Here is a 24,790-nt window from a genome sequence, read left to right on the forward strand (position 1 = left end):
TTGTGATTATTCATGGCACAAATTATTTCATCTACCTAATTGTGTTTATTCATGCGGTCCAATTGATCGATTTATTGTGATTATTCATGTGGTCCAATCGATTGATTATTGTGATTATTTATGTGGTCCAAAATCAAATTATAGCGTAGTGTCGGTCATTTCTAAAACTAAATATTAGAGATCTATTATATTAAGTTTAAATAATTATCCACTTAAGGTTAAGTTAGTAATATTATATCATCATGTTTTTATAAATCGATGTAAGTCGTTATTCACTTAAGATGTGGGATTAAATCAAGTGTGTTATATGGGGGCGGCGGCGGGGGGAAATAATTAGATCTATCGAAATCAATTAAATCCATATCAAAATTGAGGACAGATAAGGTGATAGGTGGGAATGGTGGTAGATGAAATTTACTTTTCCATATAATCATATTTAGAACATCCATTTAGACCATGTTGGAGTGACATTTAATCATTTTTTTTATATAAATTAAATTTTGCTACCGGCAAAAATTGACTAAATTTATATGGCGTCAAAAAAAAAGATGAACACTCACAGCAATATATATATATATATATATATATATATATATATATATATATATATATATATATATATATATATATATATATATATATATATATATATATATATATATATATATTCATTAATAAGACCAACTCGATTTCGGTTGTTCGTTGAGCCACCCTTCTCTATCAATGTATGTCATGTGAATGAAATATCTTAGCTCTATGTTACTTAGCTTTCTCTCCCACTCCACTCGCCTCGAATGGTTTGATCCCGGTCCGACGCACTCCGATTCGGCATATGTTATGTTGCCCCTGACACATCATCGTAAACGAATCTTAAAGCTCAAGTCGATGGATAAGAAAGTAATTAACATACATAACATCTCTGATTAGAAATATAACTTACTCGTGACCAATGGCGTTCCAAGCATACCACCCTTGTGGAATGATGATGCCGGACATGAAGGTTCTGTAAAATATCACCCTCGAATAAGCTCCCCATGCTCTTCCCAAGTACGTCTCTTGAAACCCCGTAACATTGCATGACTTGAACACGAAGCCACCAGGGTCTTTGGGGCTCCCTCTCCCTTGCGCTGTCACGAAACCTGGCTTCATCGCACTTTGAATCAACGATATCGTGCATCCCTGTATGACCAAAAAGATCCTCAAAATAGTACTCTCTATATATATATATTATCACTGTCGAATGGGATCGATACCTCATAAATGGATTGGCCATTTCCGAAGATGAAGTCCATCACCCCTTCGATATAACAATCCTTGAAGTAGTGTCGTCCCTTTCGATCGAAGAGCGTGTCTTGAAACCCAATGAAGCTGCAGTTGTAGAAGGAAGACTTATCTCCCGATATCGCCGCTGCCAACGCTTGCCTTATGTTCACGCTCCCATCGTACGTATTCTGCAGCAGAAACATACGTATCAAGGAAGACTTGATCTGCATGATGGAATCCCCCTCCTAAAGAGAAGTGGGAATCATTAGCCTCTGTGTGATGCTTAACCTTGAATGCTATCCCTGCAGCAACGAAGCTCGAAGCAGACGACGTGAACGTGGCAGTAGCTTTGCCGCCATGGCCACGGCGGTCGGGGGAGTGGTCGCCCCACTCGATCGACGTCCGGTGAGCGCCCTCTCCTTCGAGGAAGACGTACCTCTTGGATTGAGACAGGTTCACCTTCTCCCTGCATGAACACCCCACTTCAGACGGCGGAGGAGTGCAAGTTGAGCGTCAAAGGCGCTCCGGCGACGACGAACCTGTAGACTCCTGCGGCGACGTGGATCTTTATCCAGTGGGTGTTGTTGTTGGGGATGGAGTCGATCGCCTCTTGAATGCTGGTGAAGTCTCCCTTGTGGTTAGGATCGACGACGATGGTCCTCAAGATGGATGCTGCTCCGCTAAGCTTCGATGTGGACGAGAAGACAAGGAAGAAGAAGAGGAGGAGGACAAAGAAGAGGAGGAGTGACCACTTCATGGAGCCAGGGCGGTGTAGGTAGCGAGAAGGGAGGGACAGAGAGAGATTGATGCATGAAACTCCTAAAACAAGGGTGAAAATAGGGCTAATTACATATTACTATTATAGATAAAACTTTAGCATTTTGATTCTTACAATTAAAAATTTTACATTAGAATCCTTACATATATAAAAATAAACTATTTAACTATATTTATCATAACTTTATAAAATTTTACTGGGGCCACGAGAGCTATTGTGATTGTGGTTCGTAAGAAAAACTGATTAGAACGCTTGGGAATTTTGCAGCTTCTTGTGGGGGAGGAGAAGAATAAGGAAGGAAAGTGATGATGAAAAATGATACAAAGAGAGATACGGATGAGGACGATATAGATGCCAACGCTCTTCATTTGCATTGATGCCAACATAGATACAAAGCAATGAAAAGACCGCTCGACATCTACATCGATTCCAACATAGGTACAAAGCGACATCACCCTTCTCCTCATGATTGTCAGCGTCGATGCAAATGTCGAGTGAGGCTCTGTATTTACAACTATGTCGACGTCGATGTAGATATCGATCGACACTTTGTATATACATCTACGTTAGCGTCTATACATATGTTGAGTGATCCTTTTACTGTTCTACATATATGTTAGCATCAACACAATGGCCGAACAATATCGATGCAGAGTATCAATATATGCATCATCCTCTTCCTTTGCTTGACTTGACTTCTCATCACTGTTCTTCCATCTCATTATCCTCCTCCCCTTATAAGAAATCTTATAAGTTCTCAATGATCTCATCGATCATAATGATAACAGCCACCCATGACCCCCCCAATAATATCGTTGTCCGTCATAAAACATAATTTGAACGTTAAAATTATCTTTTTACTATCATTATTGTATCATTTCTATATGTATTGTATATTCCGTCGATAAAATCAACGATGTTATGATAAATAAAATTAAATATTTTACCTTTATAATTATAAGGATTATAATATAAATTTTTAAAATTAAATATTTTATCTTCATAATTATAAGGATTATAATATAAATTTTTAAAGTTTAGGGATCGGGATGTAAAATAGATCTAACTAGAAGGGGTAATATATAATTAGCTTAGAGGAGAAGCACCAAAAATCCACTATAATTCAAATCTTTACATATTTACATATTAAATACCGAATCTGAATGAGGTGGATTTGGTGTAGAAACGTACACAAATGATTCATAAACCCTAATGTATCGATTTGTGTATTAAAATCGCTTAAATACCAACAGTTGTAAGTGGGGTAGAATTTTTTAATCCGGTCTCTAATTATAATTTTTCGTTATTCGTTGAGCATTCATTTTTTATCTCAAATCTAATGATCATTTCTATCTTTTTTTATTTCATTTAATGACACGTGTAATGACATAAATTGTTTTGAACTTTTGATCATCTTATTTCCATTTATACCAATATTTCGATCACTAGCAAACTCACAATATATAGATTCAATATGTCATTGTATTGATAGTGATTAAATCATATAAAAAAATTATTATCTTTAATTTTTTTACGAATGATATACGGACATACCATCAATAACATTTATGGTATAATAAAAACTATTTACAAATATTATTATTTAATTTCTAAAATTTTTAAATCAGTTTTCATGATGCATCCGTTATTTAGTGTCAACAAATTTTTTATGGTGATTTTTTTTGTATATTGGCGTTCTTGCTACTTTAAATTTAATAAAAGTAAGTATAAATGATTATTATGTACTTTATTATAAATAATATTAGACAAATTAATTTATTTCCACAATAATAAAATATCTATGAAAAAATGTTTAAAATTTTAATGATGTTAAATATATTTTATTCAGTGATTTCAATTCTTCAATTATAAGTGTGACATATAAAACAATATTTTCAATTTCAACGAGGTATGATTGGATGAAGATGATCGAAACTAAGAGATCGACCAAAGAAAAGATCAAAACGTCAATTACATGAAACAATTAAAAATTTTATAATTTTATTTTTTATATTATTTTTCCTTGATACCAATACACTCATTATTTTAAAAATAAAATTTTAATTTTTTTTATCATATTTAAAAACATTTATAATCAAAATTTAAAAAAAAATCCGTTCAAATAGAAACTAGAACGGAATCAAAACCGAAATCGTTGGGTTGAGTCATAGAAGCAACTCAATTCGATTTCAATTCTAAATTTTAAGAAACCAAAATCATTAATTCTAAAACAAAAAATAATCGATTTCGTATTCCAAAATCGAGATAAGTGATAGGGCCTATTTTGGGTCCAAGACACACCACACCCGGTGTCACACGCCAGGTTAGAATCCATACCAAGCCGTTGCTTGGCACAGGAATCCCGAGACGACATTGCCCCCAAGACACGACAAGTCAGAATTCGTACCAAGGCACTGTTTGGCACGTCCACCACGCTAGAAGGAGAACCGAGGCTTTTCCCGAGGGAGAACCGACGACCGGTCACCCCTCTGTCAGGCTCGGAGAGCCATCCCTACCCATTCCCAAAGACGGGGGGATCCCGACCACGATGCCAAATCGCTATTGGGCTATGAAACGAGATGAAATTCCGTAAGGTAATACACCGGGCTATGAAATTCTGGCATCTTTGTTCACCAAATCGCTACTGGGCTATGAAACGAGGTGAAATTCTGAAACAGTGTCCACCTATCATCGGGCTATGAAATTCCCAACCCCAATGAGGATCGGGGAGTCCCGAAGTGATCCGGGAGAATTAAGGCGGTGCTATCTTACAGCGGTGGCTCTCCTGAGAAAGTCGTGCCCCCGCCAAGTTACAGACGCCCGAGGAGGAGCAGTAGGGCCGGAGCATCTGGAGCCACCCGAGCCGATCACCGAGGTGCCCTTAAAAAGGAGCCGGCCCGATCAGACCATGAAGGTTGGGGTGATACTCCGCGAAGCAGAGCAGCTCCAGCTCATTGATTTCTTGAGGGGGAACGCCGATGTATTTGCATGGTCCCCAGAGGAGATACCTGGGATCGACCCAAGCGTGACCCAACACCAACTTAACATCGACCCAACGGCTCGGTCGGTAAGGCAAAAGCCAAGGAGATTCACTCCCAACCGGTAGAAGGCGATCAGCAACGAGGTTGACCGCCTTAAAAAAGCAGGGTTCATCACTGAAGTGAAATATCCTCGGTGGCTGTCGAATATAGTCCTCGTTAAAAAACTTAATGGAAGCTGGAGGATATGCGTTAACTACACCGACCTCAACCAGGCATGCCCCAAAGATTGCTATCCACTCCCGAGAGTCGACCAATTGGTCGATGCCACCGTAGGCTATCAGCTTCTTACTTTCATGGACACATTCACAGGCTACAATCAGATCCGGATGGCGCCTCGGGATCAAGAGAATATAGCCTTTGTCACCGACAAAGGTATATATTGCTACAAAGTGATGCCCTTCGGTCTGAAAAATGTCGGGGCAACCTACCAAAGAATGGTCGACGAACTGTTCAAACACCAACTCGGGAGGAACATGGAAGTGTACGTGGATGATATGATTGTGAAGAGCAGAACCGCAAGCACGCACCTGGCGGACCTAGCAGAAACATTCCAAATGCTCAGGCGATACGATATCCACCTAAATCCCGCAAAGTGTGTCTTTGGGGTCTCCTCGAGTAAGTTCCTTGGCTTTATCATCCACCATAGGGGAATATATGCGAACTCGGAAAAGATCCAGGCCATAACCGAGATGCATTCCCCCCGCTCGGTCAAGGACGTGCAGCAGCTCGTTGGGAAGTTAGCAGCACTTAGCAGGTTCGTGCCGTGTTCGAGCGACAAGTGCATCCCCTTCTTCCGAGCCCTGCGACAGGCCGGCCAGTTTATGTGGACCTCAGAATGCGCATAAGCCTTCAAAAAACTGAAGACATGCCTCGCCCACTTGCCTCAGCTTGCTTCGCCCGACCCAGGTGAAACCCTCGGTCTCTACCTAGCGGCATCAACGCAGGCAGTCAGCTCGGTGCTTGTTCGGGAAATGCCCCTAGTGCAACAACCCATCTATTACGTCAGCCACGTCCTCACCGAACCCGAGGCAAGGTACTCCCCGATCGAAAAGCTGACTCTCGCGCTGATAAAGACGGCCCGGAAGTTGTGGCCTTACTTCCAAGCCCACACGATCAAAGTGATTACCGACCAGCCATTATGGCGGATCCTCTCAACTTCGATGCCTTAGGGCGGATGCTGCGGTGGTCGATCAAGCTCAGTGAATTCGACATTCAGTACTCACCTCGGACCGCCATCAAAGCTCAGGTATTGGCTGATTTCATATCCGAGTTAACCCCTGAAGATCATACCCATGAGTAGGAGAACGACAAGAACACATGGATTCTACACGTGGATGGGTCGGCCACCGTCGAATCAGCGGGGATCGGACTCGTTCTCAAAAGCCCGTCCAGGGAGACCTTCGAGAAATCGCTTCGATTACAATTCCGAGCCACGAACAACAAGGCCGAATATGAAGCGCTACTCCAAGGCCTCCGCCTCACCCTAGAGATGCATGTCGCTAACATCGAAGTCTACAGCGACTCCCAGTTGGTGACAGGACACGTCAACGGGAGTTATGAAGCCCGGGAGCCAACGATGGCGCTGTACCTGACAGAGGCAAAGTGGCTCACTCACCGCTTCAACCGCCTCTCGATCACTAGAATACCTTCGGCGTGGAACACACGGGCCGATACGCTGGCCAAATCAGCCTCGGCCCGCGACTTGCCGATGACCCCAACGTTGGAGTTCGTATCGGCACCGATAGCGCCAACTTGTGAGGTCGCCAACATGAAGATCTCCCCGAACTGGGTGGAAGAGATCCTTCACTTCAAGAGAGACGGGACGAAGCCCGATGACCCTACAACGGCGAGACGATTAAGCGGAACCAAGCCCGGTACTACGTGGTCGGTGGGAAGCTATATCGCAGGGCCTTCTCTTAACCTCTCTTATGCTGCCTCGCACAACCGGAAGTTGAGACGGTCCTTGCCGAACTTCACGAGAGGATCTGTGGGGAACACATCGGTGGGCGGACTTTGGCCTTCAAGACCCTAAGACAAGGATACTACTGGCCGACTATGTGCCAAGATGCCATGACATACGTACAACAATGCCAATAGTGTCAAATGCATGCTCGACTCGAGGAAAGGAGGGCCAAGGCACATATGCGTACCTTGGCGTATAAAAAAGCGGTGGCCCGAATATACAACCACAAAGTCCGACCACAACTGATCAAAGTTCGAGACCTCATCCTCCGGAAGGCAGAGGTGAGCGACCCAACCCGAGCGCGAGGTAAACTCGAGCCTAACTGGGAAGGCCCCTATCAAGTATATGATGTCGTCCGAGAAGGGACCTACCGACTCGAGACCATGGAAGGAACCCCTCTGCCGAGGACATGGAACGTGGCGAATTTGAAGAAATTATATCCGTAAAGACTGAGGGGCAAGCCTCCCTGAAGGAAGCATCTAAATACACGGAACAAGAAGATGAGAAATCAAGATTCCAAAATAAAACCTTTCATTGATAAAGGCATAATACATCAAGGTCGGGCGATACAATTTCAAAAGTTGACCCGACCAAAATAAAAGGAAAAGGAGGAAGTACAACCCCTAGCTTCGAGGAGGGGTCTCGGGCCCGTCATCAAAGGGGACGCTCGCCAGCATGTCGACATCCTGGTCCTCCGGCAGGTCGGCAAACGGGTCTGGCTCAAATTCTTGATCTGGGTACCTTGCTCGAAAACGAGCATAGGCTGCACGATACCCGAACACGTATGTCACTCGCCCCGACCTCACCAGGTCGCGCTCGAACCCGGTGGATGACTTGTACTCGGTAAGCGCCTCCTTTATCTTCCTAAGCAGCGCCAGCCGCTCCTCCTTCAAAACTTCTTTGGCGGCCCAGGCCGAAGATCGGGCAGTCTCAATGTCATGGGAAAGGGTCAGCAGCTCATCGTCCAATGTCCGGATGCACAACCGACTCTCCTCCAGCTCGCCCTTGAGGCGTGTCACCTCTTCCTCTAGAGCCGATGAGCAACGATGACTTTCGGACCGCCCCGGTCCCTCAACTCCTGATTCTCCCGCTGAAGGGAGGCATTAATCCTCGCCTGGTGTTCGATCACCCATCCAACGTTGAGGACCCGGTCGATCAGCGCCATGGCGTAGTGTTGACCCTACACAAAGGTTAGCATTAGGACTCACGGGAAGAGAGGTTTGGACCAGGGTAGGAGCCACCACTTACCCAAACAAACGACTTGGCCGCCCGGTCCGCCAGCGCTTCCGAAGGGGAGCAGTAAAGCTCTTTCACCATTGCTGGATGAAGAGCCCCATGGAGAAATTCTCGGGCAATGGAGTCGTTCTCTTCAGCATGCCCCGCTGCGGGGTACTCTCGGTTCGAGAAACATCACCACCTCGAGACGAAGGTGTGGCGGCCCCGTCGTGGGACGATCCCTTCACTCGTTGAAGGTTCACCATTTCTGCAACAAGAAGCCTGATCGGTCAAGTGCCTCGGGACGAGCATGCGGCCCACAACACATTAATAACCATACCCCTGGAGGCAGGGCTCAGCCCTACTTTGACCAGCCACTCCTCGCTCATCGCCCTGACTACCCGAGAGGAGGACAAGAGGCCTCTCAACCGATTCACGTTCGTCGTTTCTCCAACAGAAAGCAACGGGGGGGTGTTGTCGACGGTTCGGGAGGTCCATCCGGCACTAAAGCCCCACCCCTGACTACAACTGATGAAACAAAAGCGGCTCTTCCAACCTTTGTTGTTGGAAGGAGCGCCGCTGATCTTAAACCCACTACGGGCGGTAAGGTAATACCCCCCTTGACCCTTACACAAACGAAGGCAGGCCAAGAAGAGAGTCCTGGTCGGCTTGATCTTGGCTCCCCTAACTCCCCGAGAAATGCCACCAAATAACACCAAGAGTTCGGCGCCATTTGGGACAGCGATATGCCCCACTTACAAAGACATTCCTCGATAACGGGATGCAGCGGGAACCGCAGCCCCGCCTCGAGGGCCCCTACAGTCAACCCAAACTCGTCGGGAACCCGATCATATGGTCGTAGGCCGGGCTGAGGGGCGTAAACCTTATAGCACTCCGGGATATGGTAACGATCCCGAAGTACCCCCAAAAGACCCTCGGTCACCACCGAGTCCACGTCATGCCATGATTTGAGGCTTTCAAGTGCAGAAGAACTCCCTACGGCTCCCGAGCAAGCACCGTCATAGGACACACTGATGACCTCGGCCTGGAGTTCCCCAGAGGAAGAAGTCAAAGAAGAAGACGAAAGTGAGGACACAGAAGAAGAAGACGAAGGGGAGGATGGAGACATCCCGACCTCAGGGCTAAAAGGACGGAGCCAGGTGCAGGACAAAGGACCCCAGAGGAAGAAGTCGAAGAAGAAGACGAAGGGGAGGATGTAGACATCCCGACCTCAGGGCTAAAAGGACGGAGCCAGGTGCAGGACAAAGGATCGGGCAAAAGTAGCGACGACTGCTTCAGGAGAAGCTTATAAAGGGCAAGCTGCCCTACTGCCAGGGCGACGGTTACGCTCCCCGAGGAGAGCGATGGACGTCGCATTTAAAACCCATCGTGACTCCTCGGATGTGCCAGATTCGCCGCCCTCGAGAATCCCGCCAGAGGTACCTTGTCACCAGAAATCTCCCGCCAGAAATCATTCAGCTTCCCGCCTGGTCCTGCGCCCCACCAGGCCACACCGCCACATTGTCACGGACTTAGCTGGTTTTGCCTAAGTCGTGCGGCACCCTTGCGTGTCCGTCCGCAAAGGTCAACCTCCCCGAAGCCTCCCATTGTCCCTTAGGACTAACAAAAGAGAGAACGGGCTAGAGAGAACGCCTCAATCGGGATCCACAAGCAAACATCTCCGAAAAATACTTCATAGACAATGCAAATTATAAACAGACTTTACAAGCTCTGAACAGTGGCACAACAAAGGGGTAAAATGGTCCATTACATACCAAAAATCTCTCGCACGTGTCCACATGACACAACCTTTATTTACAAGCCTAACGAGGCCACCAACCCAACTAAAATGAGACTATTAAGCCTTCGGTCGCTCCTCTACATACTGTACAAGGCATGAACATGCCAAAAGACACGGACATACATAAGCATTACATCAAACATCCTGTTTCAAAGTTTGTCTGTGACATTCTCCCCCACTTATTCCTTCGACGTCCTCGTTGAAGCCTTTGTGAACACTGTAACTCCTCGCCTTTGCTGAGTCTTCAATCTTCCGCTCCAGCTATAATGTGCCTCTTGGCTCCTAACTGCTCTCCGCTGCTATTCTTGAGTAGTCGAACCTTTGATCCGCCATGCTGCTTCAACTCACCAATGACTCTGACTCTGGTGTGGGGTTGGCTGAGTTGTGTTGATCCTTGTTGATTCCTGCGGATCTCCCAGATGAAGGAAAAGACCATCCTTACTGCGCTAGTCTCTCAAATTCCACTTGCTGCTTGAACTGGGTGGATGCTTGTTGGAGCTTTACCGAGCATCGTCTTGCAAACTTCTGAAGTTTTGGGTCCTTCCTCCACAAAATTTGCTCATTGACTCTTCTTTCACTTAGTTGTCACATCCAAGTAGGTTCGCATCACTTCCGCTTTCGATTGGCATTTCGTTAGGAAATGAAGCGGACAATCTACTCTCAGTAGCACTGATCACCGTTGGTGAGGATTTGATAACTATTGTCTTCCATTATCTTCGAAGGGTCTTTGAACTTGTGTAGAGCTCCTATGCTAGATAGATAAGAGAATTGGGGTACTCGGTTTCGCCTATTCTCTTAAGAGTTGAGAAGGCAAAGGTTACTTGACTTCGCCCGCCTCCCCGAGGTTGTACTCCATGCATCAAGCTGGTTACCGGCCTTCGCCTGCTCTTTGCTCACACTTCTGAAGCACTTGAAGTGTTTGCACTCCTTGCGTTGAGTTAGTTACTGTGATTCACCTTCTCAATGCCATCGAACTTCTGGAATGCAGGAAGTTTTCACCCCAACTTGGAGTAATTCTCTCATAGGTTTGGTCGCCTTTGGGATTGTACCGTCTTCTCCATCAGCCCTGCCGCCTACTCCACTGAGTAGCAAAGGTACAACACCGCGTACTGCCTGCTTCGTTCCTTGGTTATACACTCTTGCATGACCCGAAGTCCTTCACTTTTGGCTATCTTGATGAGAAGCTCATTGACACCGGTCTTACAAAGTTCCTCGGCCTCTGCCCTTCAGCCTTGTCTCGGTACTTGGAGATTACCTCTGCATGCTCCACCTCCTCGTCCCTTTTCACGACCAAGCGCTCTCCCTCCATGAGAGCAAGGGATCAATGACTTTAACAGAAGTCCCGCCTCTGCAGTACCATGGCGCTGCCATGCCCATGGCCCTACTATCCGTCGTCTCGCATCTGTATCCCTTTTCTTCACGATCAGTAGATATGTCTCTGTGGCACTCCTCTGAGTCCACCTCCATTCTAACTGATGCTTGATTTTGGGTAGCTAAGTCCCTCTGGACTCGTCGTCGCTTCCTCGCCCCTTTCGACCCCTTGCTTCAACACCTCTGTGTTCTCCAAGTAGTCTGTTTGGTCGATGGAAAGACAGACTGCAACTCCCATGCATGGCCTCTGCCATCACATTGTAGGGTTTACACCGATTCTATTCTCCTTAGCTTCCTTGGTAGCAACGTTCGCTTACTCGACCTTGTCCTCTGACTTGCCAAACTCCCTTAAGCGAATATGAGCTCTGGAGCAGTCCAACTCTCCAACTGCTTCGATCATACCTCTGCATGATCAAGTCCCTCCCATGGGACTCATTGGTACTTGTATTTGAACTTTTCCCTTGGTGGAACCCAGCCCCCATATGCTGATGACCAAGGTTTTCATCCGATGCAAAATTTGATGCACGCATAGAAGACCCGCCTCTGCGGTACCATGGCCTTCACTCCTTGAATCCATAGCCCTTCTTGCCATCGTGTTGTTCACCGAAGTGGAGCTTCCAGTAGCTCCCGATCATACCTCCATATGATCTAATCCCTCACGGGACTATGTCGTGTGTATCGCATTGCCACGAACTGTTCCACCACAATCCGCTGCACCATGTCGCCTCCTGGTGACATCTCCATTGCATTCTGATCCTTGTGGAATAAACTCGAATTATGAACCCTCCATGTGTGGCCTTTGCCAATACATCGCATGGTCTCTTCCACCTTCGATTTTGTTCGCTCCTTTGACAATCGACCTTCATCCACCCACTCTTGGGTCACACCTAGATGAAGCACCGCTCTAGGACAGTCCATCGCCTAATAGCTCCCGAAGTCCACCGACTTCACTGTAATTCGTGCACCATTGTCTGGATCCTGGGCCTCTGCCCCTACCAGCACAATCTCCGCTGCGCACCGCTTCCTTCATGGCAACTTGAATGGCAACACTGTGGCATATTCTTCAAGAGTACCCACCTCTGAGTCCTCTTGCCCCGTGCTAAGGCCTTCTGAACCCAAATTCGCCTCCGCAAATTGAGTCGCCTTAGTTCCTCCATCAAATGCTCCTCCGAGATAAGGTGCATGTGCCTAGAAGCTCCCTTCGTCTTTAACACTATGCAAGATGAGTCCACTCCAACAGAATGAATGGCCCATGGAACAACATGATCCTGCTCTTGCCTTGCAAGAGTTCATGTCCTTGACCTCTGTCTAAGGAAAACACTATGCCTCTGCTCCACGTTCCAACTTCTATGCTGGCTCCCTTCATGCGGCTTGAGTACTTCGCCAAGTTACACCCAAGTTGCTCCGCTCCTCGTTTTCACACTGAGTCGATGCTGGCCCTCGCGCCCACCATTCCACGGGTCAGCCCTCCCTTGAGTCCGATCTCCACATCGACTCCAAGTGTGCCTTCATTTGAGTTGCTTTAGGTCGCTCCCCCACTTGATCTCGCGATGCATCCACCAATGCATTCTCTCAAGTGAGATCATGCGACGACTCCTCGTCGCTTGCTCAGTCCATCGAGCTTTGTGGAGTTCTTGTTTGTTGAGGTACTCCTCCTCAACATGTGAGGTCCGTCTCACATGATTCTCCCTCTGGAGAGCCGAGACTTATCCCTCCAAGATAACTGTCCCGTTGGAGCAACATCTCTCTTCGTTTCGGAGACCACCATCCCCTTGGACTACTCTGATATGCTGAACAAACTGTGCATTGTTTTGCCTTCTACAAACACACTTGCTAGATTACGACTCCACGCCAATACAGCCCCCGCTGCACCACTCAAGGCCTAGCAGCATGCTGAACTCGTTGCACACTTCAACCTCCTACGGACGTATCCTTTACATGCCGAAGAGAAAGTTCCAATGCTCCATGGCGCCGAGTTTCGGTCGCCTTGGGATGGCCGCGAACATTCCATCGTCCGCATACAAGCCCATGCATGAGTACAGAATTCTTTGAGTTAGCAATTCCCCTCACCTCTGTGAGCTTTGCACAACTCTTTCGATCGCTGAGCAACTCATTCCACCTTGCATGATCTTATTCTTTACCAAGCGCCTCGCTTACCTTAAGCACCATCAAGTATAGTTGTCAACGTTGAGCTGTAGCTCAAACTCAGCCATCCCAACCTTTGTGCGCTCCACATTCTTCCAAGCTTGCATGTTCTTGGTGCCTCTTGCGCGAAGGGTTGGCTATTCCTTTGAATGCCAATGTCAGATGCCCGCTCCTCCGAGCGACTCCTTTTCCCTACATCTCCATGCCCATTTCCCCCCAAACGGTCGCGCGTGTGCTGACTGCCCTCAACGCAGCCCCGCTAGGTCCCCCACGTTTGCATGCTAAGTGTTTTTATGAGGGCTTGTCCCGCTCTGATACCATCTGTCACGGGCTTAGCTGGTTTTGCCTAAGTCGTGCGGCACCCTTGTGTGTCCGTCCGCAAAGTTCAGCCTCCCCGAAGCCTCCCATTGTCCCTTAGGACCAACAAAAGAGAGAACGGGCTAGAGAGAATGCCTCAATCGGGATCCACAAGCAAACATCTCTGAAAAACACTTCATAGACAATGCAAATTACAAACAGACTTTACAAGCTCTAAACAGTGGCACAACAAAAGGGTAAAATGGTCCATTATAGACCGAAAATCTCTCGCACGTGTCCACATGACACAACCTTTATTTACATGCCTAAAGAGGCCACCAACCCAACTAAAATGGGACTATTAAGCCTTCGGCCGCCCCTCTACATGTTGTACAAGGCATGAACATGCCAAAAGACACGAGCATACATAAGCATTACATCAAACATCCTATTTCGAAGTTTGTCCGTAACAACATGGCGCACAGTTTTGGGCGAACTCCGACACACCACCCGGCAAGGCCCTAGCACACGGGCCCAGCTCCTGCATGGGTCGCTCCAGATCGGTTCCCGACTTGCAGCTCGCCGGCCCAACCCCTGCTCGGGTCACTCCAGATTGGCTCTCGACTTGCGACCCGTCGGCACAGCTCTCGCACGAGCCGCTCCAGATCGATTCCCGACTTGCGGCTCGCTGGTCCAACTCCTGCATAAGTCGCTCAAGATCGCTCCCGACTTACGACCCGTCGGCACAGCTCTTGCACGAGTCGCTCTAGATCGGCTCCCGACTTGCGACCCGTCGGCACAGCTCTTGCACGAGTCGCTCCAAATCGCTCCCGCCTTGTGACCCGTCGGCACAGCTCTCGCTCGAGCCGCTCCAGATCGATTCTCGACTTGTGGCTCGTCGGCCCAACTCGTACCAAGGGGGTGGAGGGAGGAGAAATGATAAGGCCGGTGTCACATGCCAAGTCAGAATCCGTACCAAGTCGTTGCTTGGCACGTCTCGAAAATCCCGAGACATCACCACCCCCAAGACACGACAAGTCAGAATCCGTACCAAAGCACTGTTTGACACGTCCACCACGCCAACCCGCATACGACCGACCCTCGGACAATAGTATAAAGACCTCTAGCTGGCATCCGACCTAGGGGTGAAGAAAACAATTCCACAAACAACTGATTTCCTCGTCGGAGGGGCCACAGTTGGGAATCACCCGACGAAGGCCTTTTTTTGCAGGTAAGCGATCGCCCCGAGCCACAAGCACCTCGACTAGAAAATCGCCACCCAATGAGGGAGGTCGAGCTGTCACTTATCTCGGGAACGGAGAGACGCAGCTTGACGCTGACGACGCTCGGACTAACAAACGCTGACCAACACCTCATTGCGAAGGCCCGACCTACCTGGGCATCCAACTCAACCAACATCGACCCGTGGACCTAACCGTGTTGACCCCCACGACATTTTTGTTCACCATCAATAAGAACTATGTCTAAGTCATCCGCTTTTCCCAACCAAGCTCCCGAGGGTCAATAATGGACTCTTATAAAGTTACTGAGGTAGCACAATGGATGAAGAATCGAGAATCAATTAACGAATAATCAATCAAAAATCAATAAACGAATAATCCGAGTTAGAAAGGTAGGGAGGTAATTGAATATATATTTCCAAAAAGTAAATGAAAATATATTTTTATTAAAAATCAACTTTTGCAATGTAATACAGAGAAAAAAAACCTCTTACTTATGCCTAAAATATCAAAATTATAGTGTGTTATCACGTTGAATAAAAATAGTTTAAAACATTACGCATAATGCATTTAACAAATATTCAGTATGTTATTAAAAATGTAATAGGCATGACTTGAAGCTACCAAGTTCATTTACTCAGCTGTCATCTGACTTGTAATTTACCATTTGAGCCAAATAAAATTTCATTAGTTACTAATATATGGTATTTATTACATGTTTATATCTATATAAAATTAATGTCAAATAATACAACAAAATGATGTCTTGGTATTGTCATTACTATTTTTATATGTAATATTTTAACATTATATAACACTAAAATCTTGCTTTATAATTTCTATAATAATCATACTTTTCTAAAAATCCAAACAAAATTTTCAACGAAAAAATATAGTTTTTATAATTTTTGAAAACAACCATTTTGCCCGCTACTGATCACAGCCCACAATCGCACCTCCGCCTCGGCCCCCGCAACCGTCCGCCTGGCAGCCGCATCCCATCAGCCGGCATTGCCTCCCCTGCCCTACCACCTTGCAACTTCGATCGAGGACAGCCAACACAAATATAATTAACGAAAATTGTTGAGTCTCAGTTTCATTTCTTTGCCAAGATATTATAGGCAATGACAACAGAGGTTAAATAATGCATTATTCGCAGGAAAACATAGTAAGACTATGAGAACATTTGTATTATATTGTATGTGTTTGAAATTTACTTAGAAATGGAAATACTCAACAAGTACTCTGTTTATTTTTTCTGCAATTTGTCTGTAAATTTTAAGACCTTGCAATTTTCTCAAAAGCTTAAACAAGGTTGGTTTGAGGTTATGCGCTATTATGACTGTGCTAAATATCCTTGCCATCGACCTCGAATTACCCATTAGCAAAAACACAAAGTTCCTCCGCATCGAAGGTGAGAACATAAAACTTGAATCAGGAAAGCAATAAATAAAATCAGAACTGTAACGACATAAAACTTGAATCGATGGTGAGCACAAAATGTCAGCCAATGCTTTCTAGGCAAGTGCATTTACTTCAAATATATGCAGAAGAACTGCTCAGCGCCCAGTGCATTTCATCATCCAACATATGCGTACCACAAAAAAACACTCAAAAAGGTAAATACTCGAACATGTTATAGGCAGGGGATCCTCAGAAAATTGCTTATAGCTTTCATCAAGACGATAAAGCTCAGGTCTCAAAGATTCCATGCCATCATCGGACCAGCTGCGACTCAATAATCCCCAAATACTAAACCTCAATCGACTACCGATGCCAAAACTCCGAATAAAAAAAGGTTTGAAAAGGAAAAACGAAGATAAATGCTCCATTTCGGAGAAATCATTCGCTACAGCCCACGGAACAAAAGAAGGGCACAGCGACTCAACATCTCCTGGCGATGCCAATTTAGCCATCCCGAAAAACCAATCCCCCGATGATAGACAGAAGGATCGGCTCATCAGGTGGCCTCTCTCCGCCACAAGAGCAGCAGCAGGAAAAAGAAGCAGCATAGAAATCGAACGTAAAAAGACGAAGGAGAACAAGCACGTTCCAGGGACAGCAGACTCGAGCACCAGAAAAAAGAGAAACAACAGAGAAATCGGACTGAAGACGACGACGAAATAGAGGGTCTTCTCATCGCAGCCTGCGAGGTATCCATTTCATCGGCTCTTCACCTATATATACTCGAGAAACTAGGGTTTCACTCGGTCGGGAAGAAATGCCTCGTTTAGTGTGCTAATTTACAAATGTGACACGATCAGTTCAAGAGCAGCGGCGCCTATTTGTTGCGGCCCGAAGCCCATATATGAGGTCAAGATTTAGTATTTGCCATCACAAATCTTCGAATGCAGCATTTATTCCTATAAAATCCTCCATTAAGTCATATACAAAATAAAAATTCAAATTTGGTACACTTATAATTGGGATTAATGTGTTGCTATCAATAAAATATAATTTTCCTTTAATCACCATCAAGAAAAAATCTTCGCCTGTGGCGTTCCGCTCACCATGTGTTGAGTTGAGGCCCAGCTTCAAAGGACGGCTCCTCCAACCCATTGACGTCACCCACCACGTCTTCCGGATTGGACCCGGCCCATTTCGTGGCCGCCAAGCCACACGAGTCTGACCACGAACGTTCCACCTATTTATCACCCGCTCGTCGCTCACCGACCCGACGGAGGCGCTTCCAGATTCTTCCGTTCCTGTGTAGAGGAACCGTGGCAGGGATGTGCCCTTCCGGCCGCTACCCCCGCGGCGCTCCGTCCGCCTCTGCCGCCCGTATCCTCCGGCCGGCGTTCGACGTCCTCGACGCCGATCGTGACGGCAAGATCAGCCACGACGACCTCAAGGCCTTCTTCTCCTCCGGCTTCGCGGCGCCTCTCTCGGACGAGGACATCGGGTCCATGATCTATACCGCCGACGCCGACCGCAACGGGCTGGTGGAATTCGAGGAGTTCGAGCGGGTCCTCAGCGGCCGCGGCGGGGGGAGATCCGGAGGCGACGTCATGGCGGAGGCGTTCCGCGTGATGGATCGGGACGGGGACGGGAAGGTGGGGTTCGGGGACCTGAAGGCGTACCTGGAAATGGCGGGGCTGCCGGCCGGCGACGCGGATGTTTGGGGGATGATACGGATGGGCGGCGGCGGTGACGCGGTCAGCTTCGACGCCCTCCTCAGGATCCTGGCCGTCGACTACGCCAATGGCCCGTGAGCTGTTTGGTATCTGTCCCTGTTCCTTCGTGAATCAACACCATAAGGTATTTTCCTTCAATAAAAGTCGAAGAGAGCAGCTTCGGTTGCTCATGAATGTACGGCGTCGTTTTTGTCAAACGTCAACATGGTAGGAAATCCAATAAAAAATTAGAAATAAAAGATATATAGTCAGATTACATTCGAAAATTAGAAAATTAAGAAAATATTACTATAATAATCTATAGATGATTTTAATACTCTTGAATTAATTAAGCTATTGTCTTGTATAAAACTTAGATGAAGAAATTTATATTGCAGTCCTATGTAAATGGCAAACGCTAATATGAACTCTTGGTATGCTTACTTGAGAAGGTGCTTTTGGCCTTGCAATGAATGAAGATGAGTTTGATTGATGATCTCACACCGTAGATTGCTTCATTAGACAGTAATTTTCTTAATTTCTTATTTCTCGAATATATCACATGAACCTATCAACCTTTTTGCTAACACATAGTAGATCAAGATTTATCAGCTAAAATTAGTAAGAATTTTATGTTTAATTTCAAAATTTTCATCTAGAATATTAAATACTCTTTGCAAACAAAAATAAAAATAAAACTTGTTTTAAGTGAAGATAAAACTATAAAAGTCCTTTTATAGTTTTGAGTAAAAATATTTCTCTTTCTTTATTTTTTAAATACTTTTTTCATATTGTTCAAAAAGCTTTTATTTGTCAAGGATCCTTGAAATGATCTGATATGACAGCCGAAATAGTAATCGATTGTTGTCAAGATAATTAAGCTAATTTGTCAGGATCCTTTATGACTAATCGGAATATTATAATTATATATCATATATCGATCCGATCTTTATATATAAGATTTATAATATTTTTAAATAAAAAATTTGGGCACTTTTATCAAAATATCATAAATCTGTCCAAAAACATATAAATTGACTCAAATCTTAATTTAATAAAAATTAGCTCATATTATAAAAATAAAAAATTTAAATGAACATATTTATTAGTTTAAAAAATAATATAACAAACCAATAAAAAGAATTCTATGTCATTTATAGTGTTTTAAAAAATACTATAAACCTATAAGAAATTAGCTGATACACCATATAAATCGGTCCCCGAAAAAGATGTGCATTGCTGTTGTGTCTTGTCGGAGATACCATGGGAAATACGACAAAAATGTGCACCAGTTGAAAAAATAAAATTTTGGATATTTATTGGGGAAAAATCGTAAAAAATCAAGTATAATCATATTAAATCATATATTCTAATAAAATAATAATTATTTGTGAGAAATAAATATATATTTATTTATGTTTTTCTTATTGTTATCAACCAACGATTTCGTCTTAGATATTCAAGCCAAGTCGACGTTGTGCAAACTCGAAAAAGTAAAAATGTCATAAGGGGAATTCTAGATATTTTTCTTATAATTATGTCAAGCTTCCAAGAAGCCGGCTCTAATAAAATCAAAGTGGAGAAAGGTTTGGCACAACGCTTGAAGTTAACTTTTATACTTGATCTACGAAGAAACAAATCTCATAAGGGAAGTAAACTAGAATGATCTTCTTATCTCCATGGGCTACGAAGAAACAAATCTCATAACTGGATAACAGGGGAAGTAAACTAGAATGATCTTCTTATCTCCATGGGCGCATGATAAGTGGAGGATGATCAAAATCTTTTGTTTTCACGTTAATCTTCATGTGGCGACAGATATAGGATAACGATTAACGTCAATATATTTTCTATCAATTATATTATTATTCTACTAAAAAAATAATTATAACTATATTTATTTATTTTCAAATTTTTAAATAAATGTGAAAAAAATGGATGAAGGCTATTTATCCTGCATTCACAAATCCCACCAAAATTCACACCACCATTTCCTGATCCAACGAAGTGGCCAAGATTGCTCAAGCCTCCAATGAGGGCTTTACGGTCATTTCGCGCATAAAGTTCCCTGTGCGCTTCTCATCCCTCGTTACTCCTCTCGCGCCCAAAAGCAGCGAGATGGCGCTATGTTCGACGGCACTCTCTGTTCGACCTCTTTCTTCCCCAACCCGCCCTCCGCATTTCCCCAAATTCCCTTACCTATCCCTTGTCCCCTCCGCCCTATTTCGCCACCGTCAGCGACCGGCCCAAACCCTCGCCATGGCCCCTCTCCGCCGCCGTAGCTGCACCGCCGCTCGCGCTTCGGCGTCGCAGCAGGTAGAAGAAGGGACGGTCCCGGTGGGAGAGGAGGGCGCAGAGTGGGGCAAGGTCTCGGCCGTCCTCTTCGACATGGACGGAGTTCTTTGCAACAGCGAAGAGCTATCGAGGATGGCGGCCGTCGACGTCTTCGCCGATATGGGTGTCTCCGTCACCACCGACGACTTCATCCCGTTTATGGGGACTGGTACACTTCTTCCGTTTTCATCATGATCTTTTCGGGCAGCGAATTGGTTGAATAAGGTTCTCGATTGCACATGCAAATGGCGAGGGATTGAACTGAAAGATTTAGGAATTGATTTCTTCATTCATATTTTCCAAGTTTGGGTTTTGCTTTTGTCTTTGAGAAAGTGTATGCAACGTGGTTGGCGTTTGTCAGTGTCATCGAATAATGTGGATTGTCTTAAAATTATACCTTGTTATGATGATCGGTGTATAAACCATGGTGTAGGCGAGGCCAATTTTCTTGGAGGTGTTGCTTCAGTGAAGGAGGTGAAGGGTTTTAATCCGGAGGCTGCAAAGAAGAGATTTTTTGAAATTTACCTTGATAAGGTATAGCATATGATGATTCTTTGTGGAATTGATCCTTAATTCTTTTCATTCGTTTGGAATTTTTTAATGCTACTCTCTATTTGCTCACTTGCAGTATGCAAAGCCCGACTCAGGCATTGGATTTCCCGGAGCTCTTGAGCTCATCATGGAGGTATACTTGCTTGTTCGATTTTAATTGATATTAGGTTTCCTTTCTCTCTTTACCTTAATGAAAATAAGTTATTGGATGCTGTACTCCATGTCAGTGTAAAAGTCGGGGGCTTAAGGTTGCTGTTGCCTCTAGTGCTGACAGAATTAAGGTCGATGCAAATCTAGCAGCTGCTGGTCTTCCTGTTTCTCTGTTAGTGCTCACATATTCTGACTACTTCGTTGGCTAATAATCATACTATGAGTGATGTTTATTAAAGTTCAATTCTATCCTACCTCTATGTTAGTTGTTATACAGTATTATGTCTTGATGAAGTATATACACCATGAAAAAGCTTTTCCTTTTGGCAATTTTTTTTCCATATTAAGTATTGCTTCTTGCTAAATCACGTACTGCTGTTGTTTAGGGTGAGGTCCATCATTCCATATATAGAAGAAATAACATTCATTAACCATAATTAAATTTCAAATCATCATCAAATCTATATGGTCATCATCATTTTTGTCTAATCAATTACTTAAAAATATGCCTAAATGACCTGAGACTGAAACCCCTTTGAACTCTGAGTAAAGAAAATAATTAGGAGAATAAGCAACTGCACATTCAATTAATGACAACAACAAAAATTGTCTCAGCTATTTGGGCTGTTTACATAGATGGTTTCCTGTCACTGAGCTCTTTTGAGCACAATATCAATAATCAAACTTAGAACCTTTTTTTTTTTGTTGTTTCTTGTACAGTTCTTTTATGTCTAACTTTATCTCTCATCGCATTACCATTCCTAATTTACTTTTATGTACCTTATGTTTCTTATAAAGTTCAATATGATGGATGAACCAAGATATTCTTATTATGAAGATCTTTAACTCTGTAGTGGCATAGTCATAACATGTATAGTATATATGTATATATATATTATATTATTTAACTCCAGAAAATTTCTTTGTAGTAGTAGTAACTCAAAGTTATTGTGTTATTTTTCTCCACTTTATTCTTCTAACGATAATGATTTAAGCACTCTTTTTAATTGTAAAAGAAGTTTCACAATGTTTGAGAATACAGGTATTTTCTGTCACTCCCTAAATATCTGAATTCTCACAATATTCAATGATAACTTGCAACTTGTTGTGCATATCAGGTTTGATGCGATTGTTTCTGCTGATGCATTTGAGAATCTAAAGCCTGCTCCAGATATATTCTTAGCAGCTTCAAAGAACCTGAATGTTCCTCAGTCCGAGGTATATTATTTTGCATTGTCTGACAAACCAAATTACATTCCATCATCACTAGACCAAGACAGGATTTTATGCTCTATATACACTTTTCTCAATGTATGAAACTTGGCTATGAAAAAATTATCGCATTGATGTTTTCATGTTTTTGTTTTTCTCTAATTACTACCGGTTTTTGTTGTTCTATGACTTAAAAGTTTTCATTTACACCCGGAGTCACGGAGTTTGTATAAAATCTCTTATTTGCAACTTAAGGTTGACACTGGTACATCATCGTATTTTATAAAAAAGGTTTTGCACTCCTTATTTCTTTAATTCAGAAATAGGGACGTCTTGAATGGCTTTACAAATTCATCATAGACTTGTATGAGTTATTGTCTTACCATCAAGAATACTCAAGGAAACAGTCATACTTAATTTTTTTAGTTCTTTTGCAAAAACTGAAAAGTTGGTGTCTGCTTACACTTTGATACTTGGTTCCAATGAGCTATGAACACTATGAGTTCTTGCATTGTTCAGACAAATAGGTTCTGTTGGAGTACATTCTTACATGTCAAATTTTGGTTGGAGGAAATTGGACACGATGTGGTATTCCAGGATACTCTTTATGAGTTCCCAATAACTTGGAATCGGTATGATCTATGTCACAAGGATTTTGGTGCATGGATCTTTCTTGGAATTTGGAACTGGTTGTTAAGGGATCCAAGAGATGATTCTTATATTGGCAAGCTTCACAACTAAGTATTGCTTTCCCAAGCATGTGCACAAAAAGTTTGGCATGTGCTATGCCAAGCCGTAGCTGGCCAGGCCAATCCTTGGACATGTCCATTAATATGACATGCCATTATTTTGTCTAAAAAGGTGTTATTCTTGGTCAAAGGAAGTAGTTCTTTGTTTCTCATTTAGGCATCAGGAAGAAGATTGGAAGTTGCCTATGAAAATTCTACATATGAAAGGGCTCAGTTACAACCAGTGTTCAAAAACCGGTCGGAGTAGTACATGTCCTGTGATTGGCACTTGGACCGGCAATTTTCTGGCCCAGTTCATAATTGATTGGTTTTAATTTTTTTAACTTGGGGCATCCTGTTTGCCTAGGAACCGGTGTGGGCCTCAGACTGAGACTTGAAACCTTGATCACAACTAATTTGGTTTTCATAAGATATACTCCATCCTTTACTAGGAAATGAATATGTAATGACTATTTTATCATCTCCAATGGTGATATCAATATTTGGTACATGTTGAATATTGAATATTCTCTAGTTTATATGTCTGAATTCTTCATCAACGTGTCCTTGGATACCAAAGTTCCATTTATATTCTGCATTGTGATGATTCATTGCTTTTATGTGTCCACAAATTATTTTTGAAGTATCTGAGATTGCATTGTACTTTTTATGAGTATGATGAAGTGTCTTGCTGGAAATGTCTTGCAGTGTATTGTGATTGAAGATGCTCTTGCTGGAGTTCAAGCAGCAAAAGCTGCACAAATGAGGTGTTCATTAGACATAATTTCTTTTCTAATAAATGCCAAGTTTAAACATATCCATCCATTAATTTCTCATTAGACATCACAATTGATATAGAACTGGAACTTAAATGAAAAACATTTCTTTTTTGTTGTCAAATAGAATGAACATAACATCCAAGTCTTTACTGGGTAGTCTTCTTCATCATTGTGTTTAAGTGAGTTTGTCTGTATGCAAGAATTTGCAACAGTATACTGTGTAAAGATAATCTGTGAAGTTCAGTATTGATAGGATAGAGTGGGATAGAGTGAACTTACTGTTTGTCTGATGTAGTCTCTTCTGTATTCTTCTTTGTGATCCAGTATCTGTACTATCAATAGGCATGGAGACGGAAAATGTTTCGTCTTACTGTCATTGCTTCACTTAGTTATAATGATTCTGTAAATTTTAACACATTTTCGGATCTGGTTTTTGTTGATTTATTAGTTTACTTTGATCCCAAAATTCTAATAATTTTGGAAATTTTCCAATAATTTAGTAATCCTCGATTGCAGATGCATTGCTGTTACCACTACATTATCTGAAGAGATGCTGCAGCCAGCCAGTCCATCCCTTATCAGAAAGGAAATTGGGAGCATCTCAATTTATGATGTTCTATATGGTGGTCATTCTATTGACAAGTAGTTAAAATAAGTTAATTCAACTTTCCTTCATGAGAAGATGTAGTAAGCAGCAGGCAACATTTGAGATTATTACTGTTAAATTGTTGTAATAGTTTGCAAATTGTATTGAATCTCTTTATTTGACTGCTTTTTAGCTTGACCAGCATTTACTTATAAATTCTA

General features: G+C 43.6%; 3 protein-coding genes and 2 non-coding genes across 6 annotated transcripts; 2 read left to right on the forward strand and 3 right to left on the reverse strand.

Annotated features, from left to right (window-relative positions):
• Positions 1 to 671: 671 nt before the first annotated feature.
• On the reverse strand, positions 672 to 2,060 carry LOC135652997 (putative pectinesterase 10). Its single transcript, XM_065174407.1, has 5 exons — positions 1,803 to 2,060; positions 1,552 to 1,729; positions 1,254 to 1,451; positions 941 to 1,179; positions 672 to 846 (listed from the first exon to the last, which is right to left on the reverse strand). Exons 1-5 carry the CDS (start codon positions 2,018 to 2,020, stop codon positions 672 to 674), a joined length of 1,008 nt encoding a protein of 335 aa, XP_065030479.1. The 5' UTR covers positions 2,021 to 2,060.
• Positions 2,061 to 16,615: 14,555 nt separating this feature from the next.
• LOC135653470 (small nucleolar RNA snoR118) lies at positions 16,616 to 16,702 on the reverse strand. The gene has a single exon (XR_010502433.1). It is a non-coding gene; the product is annotated as a small nucleolar RNA snoR118 (small nucleolar RNA).
• Positions 16,703 to 16,764: 62 nt separating this feature from the next.
• On the reverse strand, positions 16,765 to 16,839 carry LOC135653461 (small nucleolar RNA R66). Its single transcript, XR_010502425.1, has one exon. It is a non-coding gene; the product is annotated as a small nucleolar RNA R66 (small nucleolar RNA).
• Positions 16,840 to 17,779: 940 nt separating this feature from the next.
• Positions 17,780 to 18,729, forward strand: LOC135653382 (calcium-binding protein CP1-like). The gene has a single exon (XM_065175307.1). The coding sequence runs from the start codon at positions 17,845 to 17,847 to the stop codon at positions 18,325 to 18,327; it is 483 nt and encodes a 160-aa protein (XP_065031379.1). The 5' UTR covers positions 17,780 to 17,844; the 3' UTR covers positions 18,328 to 18,729.
• Positions 18,730 to 20,202: 1,473 nt separating this feature from the next.
• On the forward strand, positions 20,203 to 24,761 carry LOC135653170 (protein SUPPRESSOR OF QUENCHING 1, chloroplastic-like). Of its 2 annotated transcripts, XM_065174784.1 has the most exons (7): positions 20,203 to 20,731; positions 20,996 to 21,096; positions 21,191 to 21,247; positions 21,342 to 21,436; positions 22,383 to 22,482; positions 23,913 to 23,971; positions 24,500 to 24,761. In XM_065174784.1, exons 1-7 carry the CDS (start codon positions 20,347 to 20,349, stop codon positions 24,627 to 24,629), a joined length of 927 nt encoding a protein of 308 aa, XP_065030856.1. In that variant the 5' UTR covers positions 20,203 to 20,346; the 3' UTR covers positions 24,630 to 24,761. The 2 variants fall into 2 exon arrangements, with proteins under 2 accessions (XP_065030856.1, XP_065030857.1); XM_065174785.1 differs by lacking the exon at positions 23,913 to 23,971.
• Positions 24,762 to 24,790: the final 29 nt, after the last annotated feature.

Source organism: Musa acuminata, chromosome BXJ3-11, assembly GCF_036884655.1.
Source record: "Musa acuminata AAA Group cultivar baxijiao chromosome BXJ3-11, Cavendish_Baxijiao_AAA, whole genome shotgun sequence".
Lineage (NCBI taxonomy): Eukaryota > Viridiplantae > Streptophyta > Magnoliopsida > Zingiberales > Musaceae > Musa > Musa acuminata.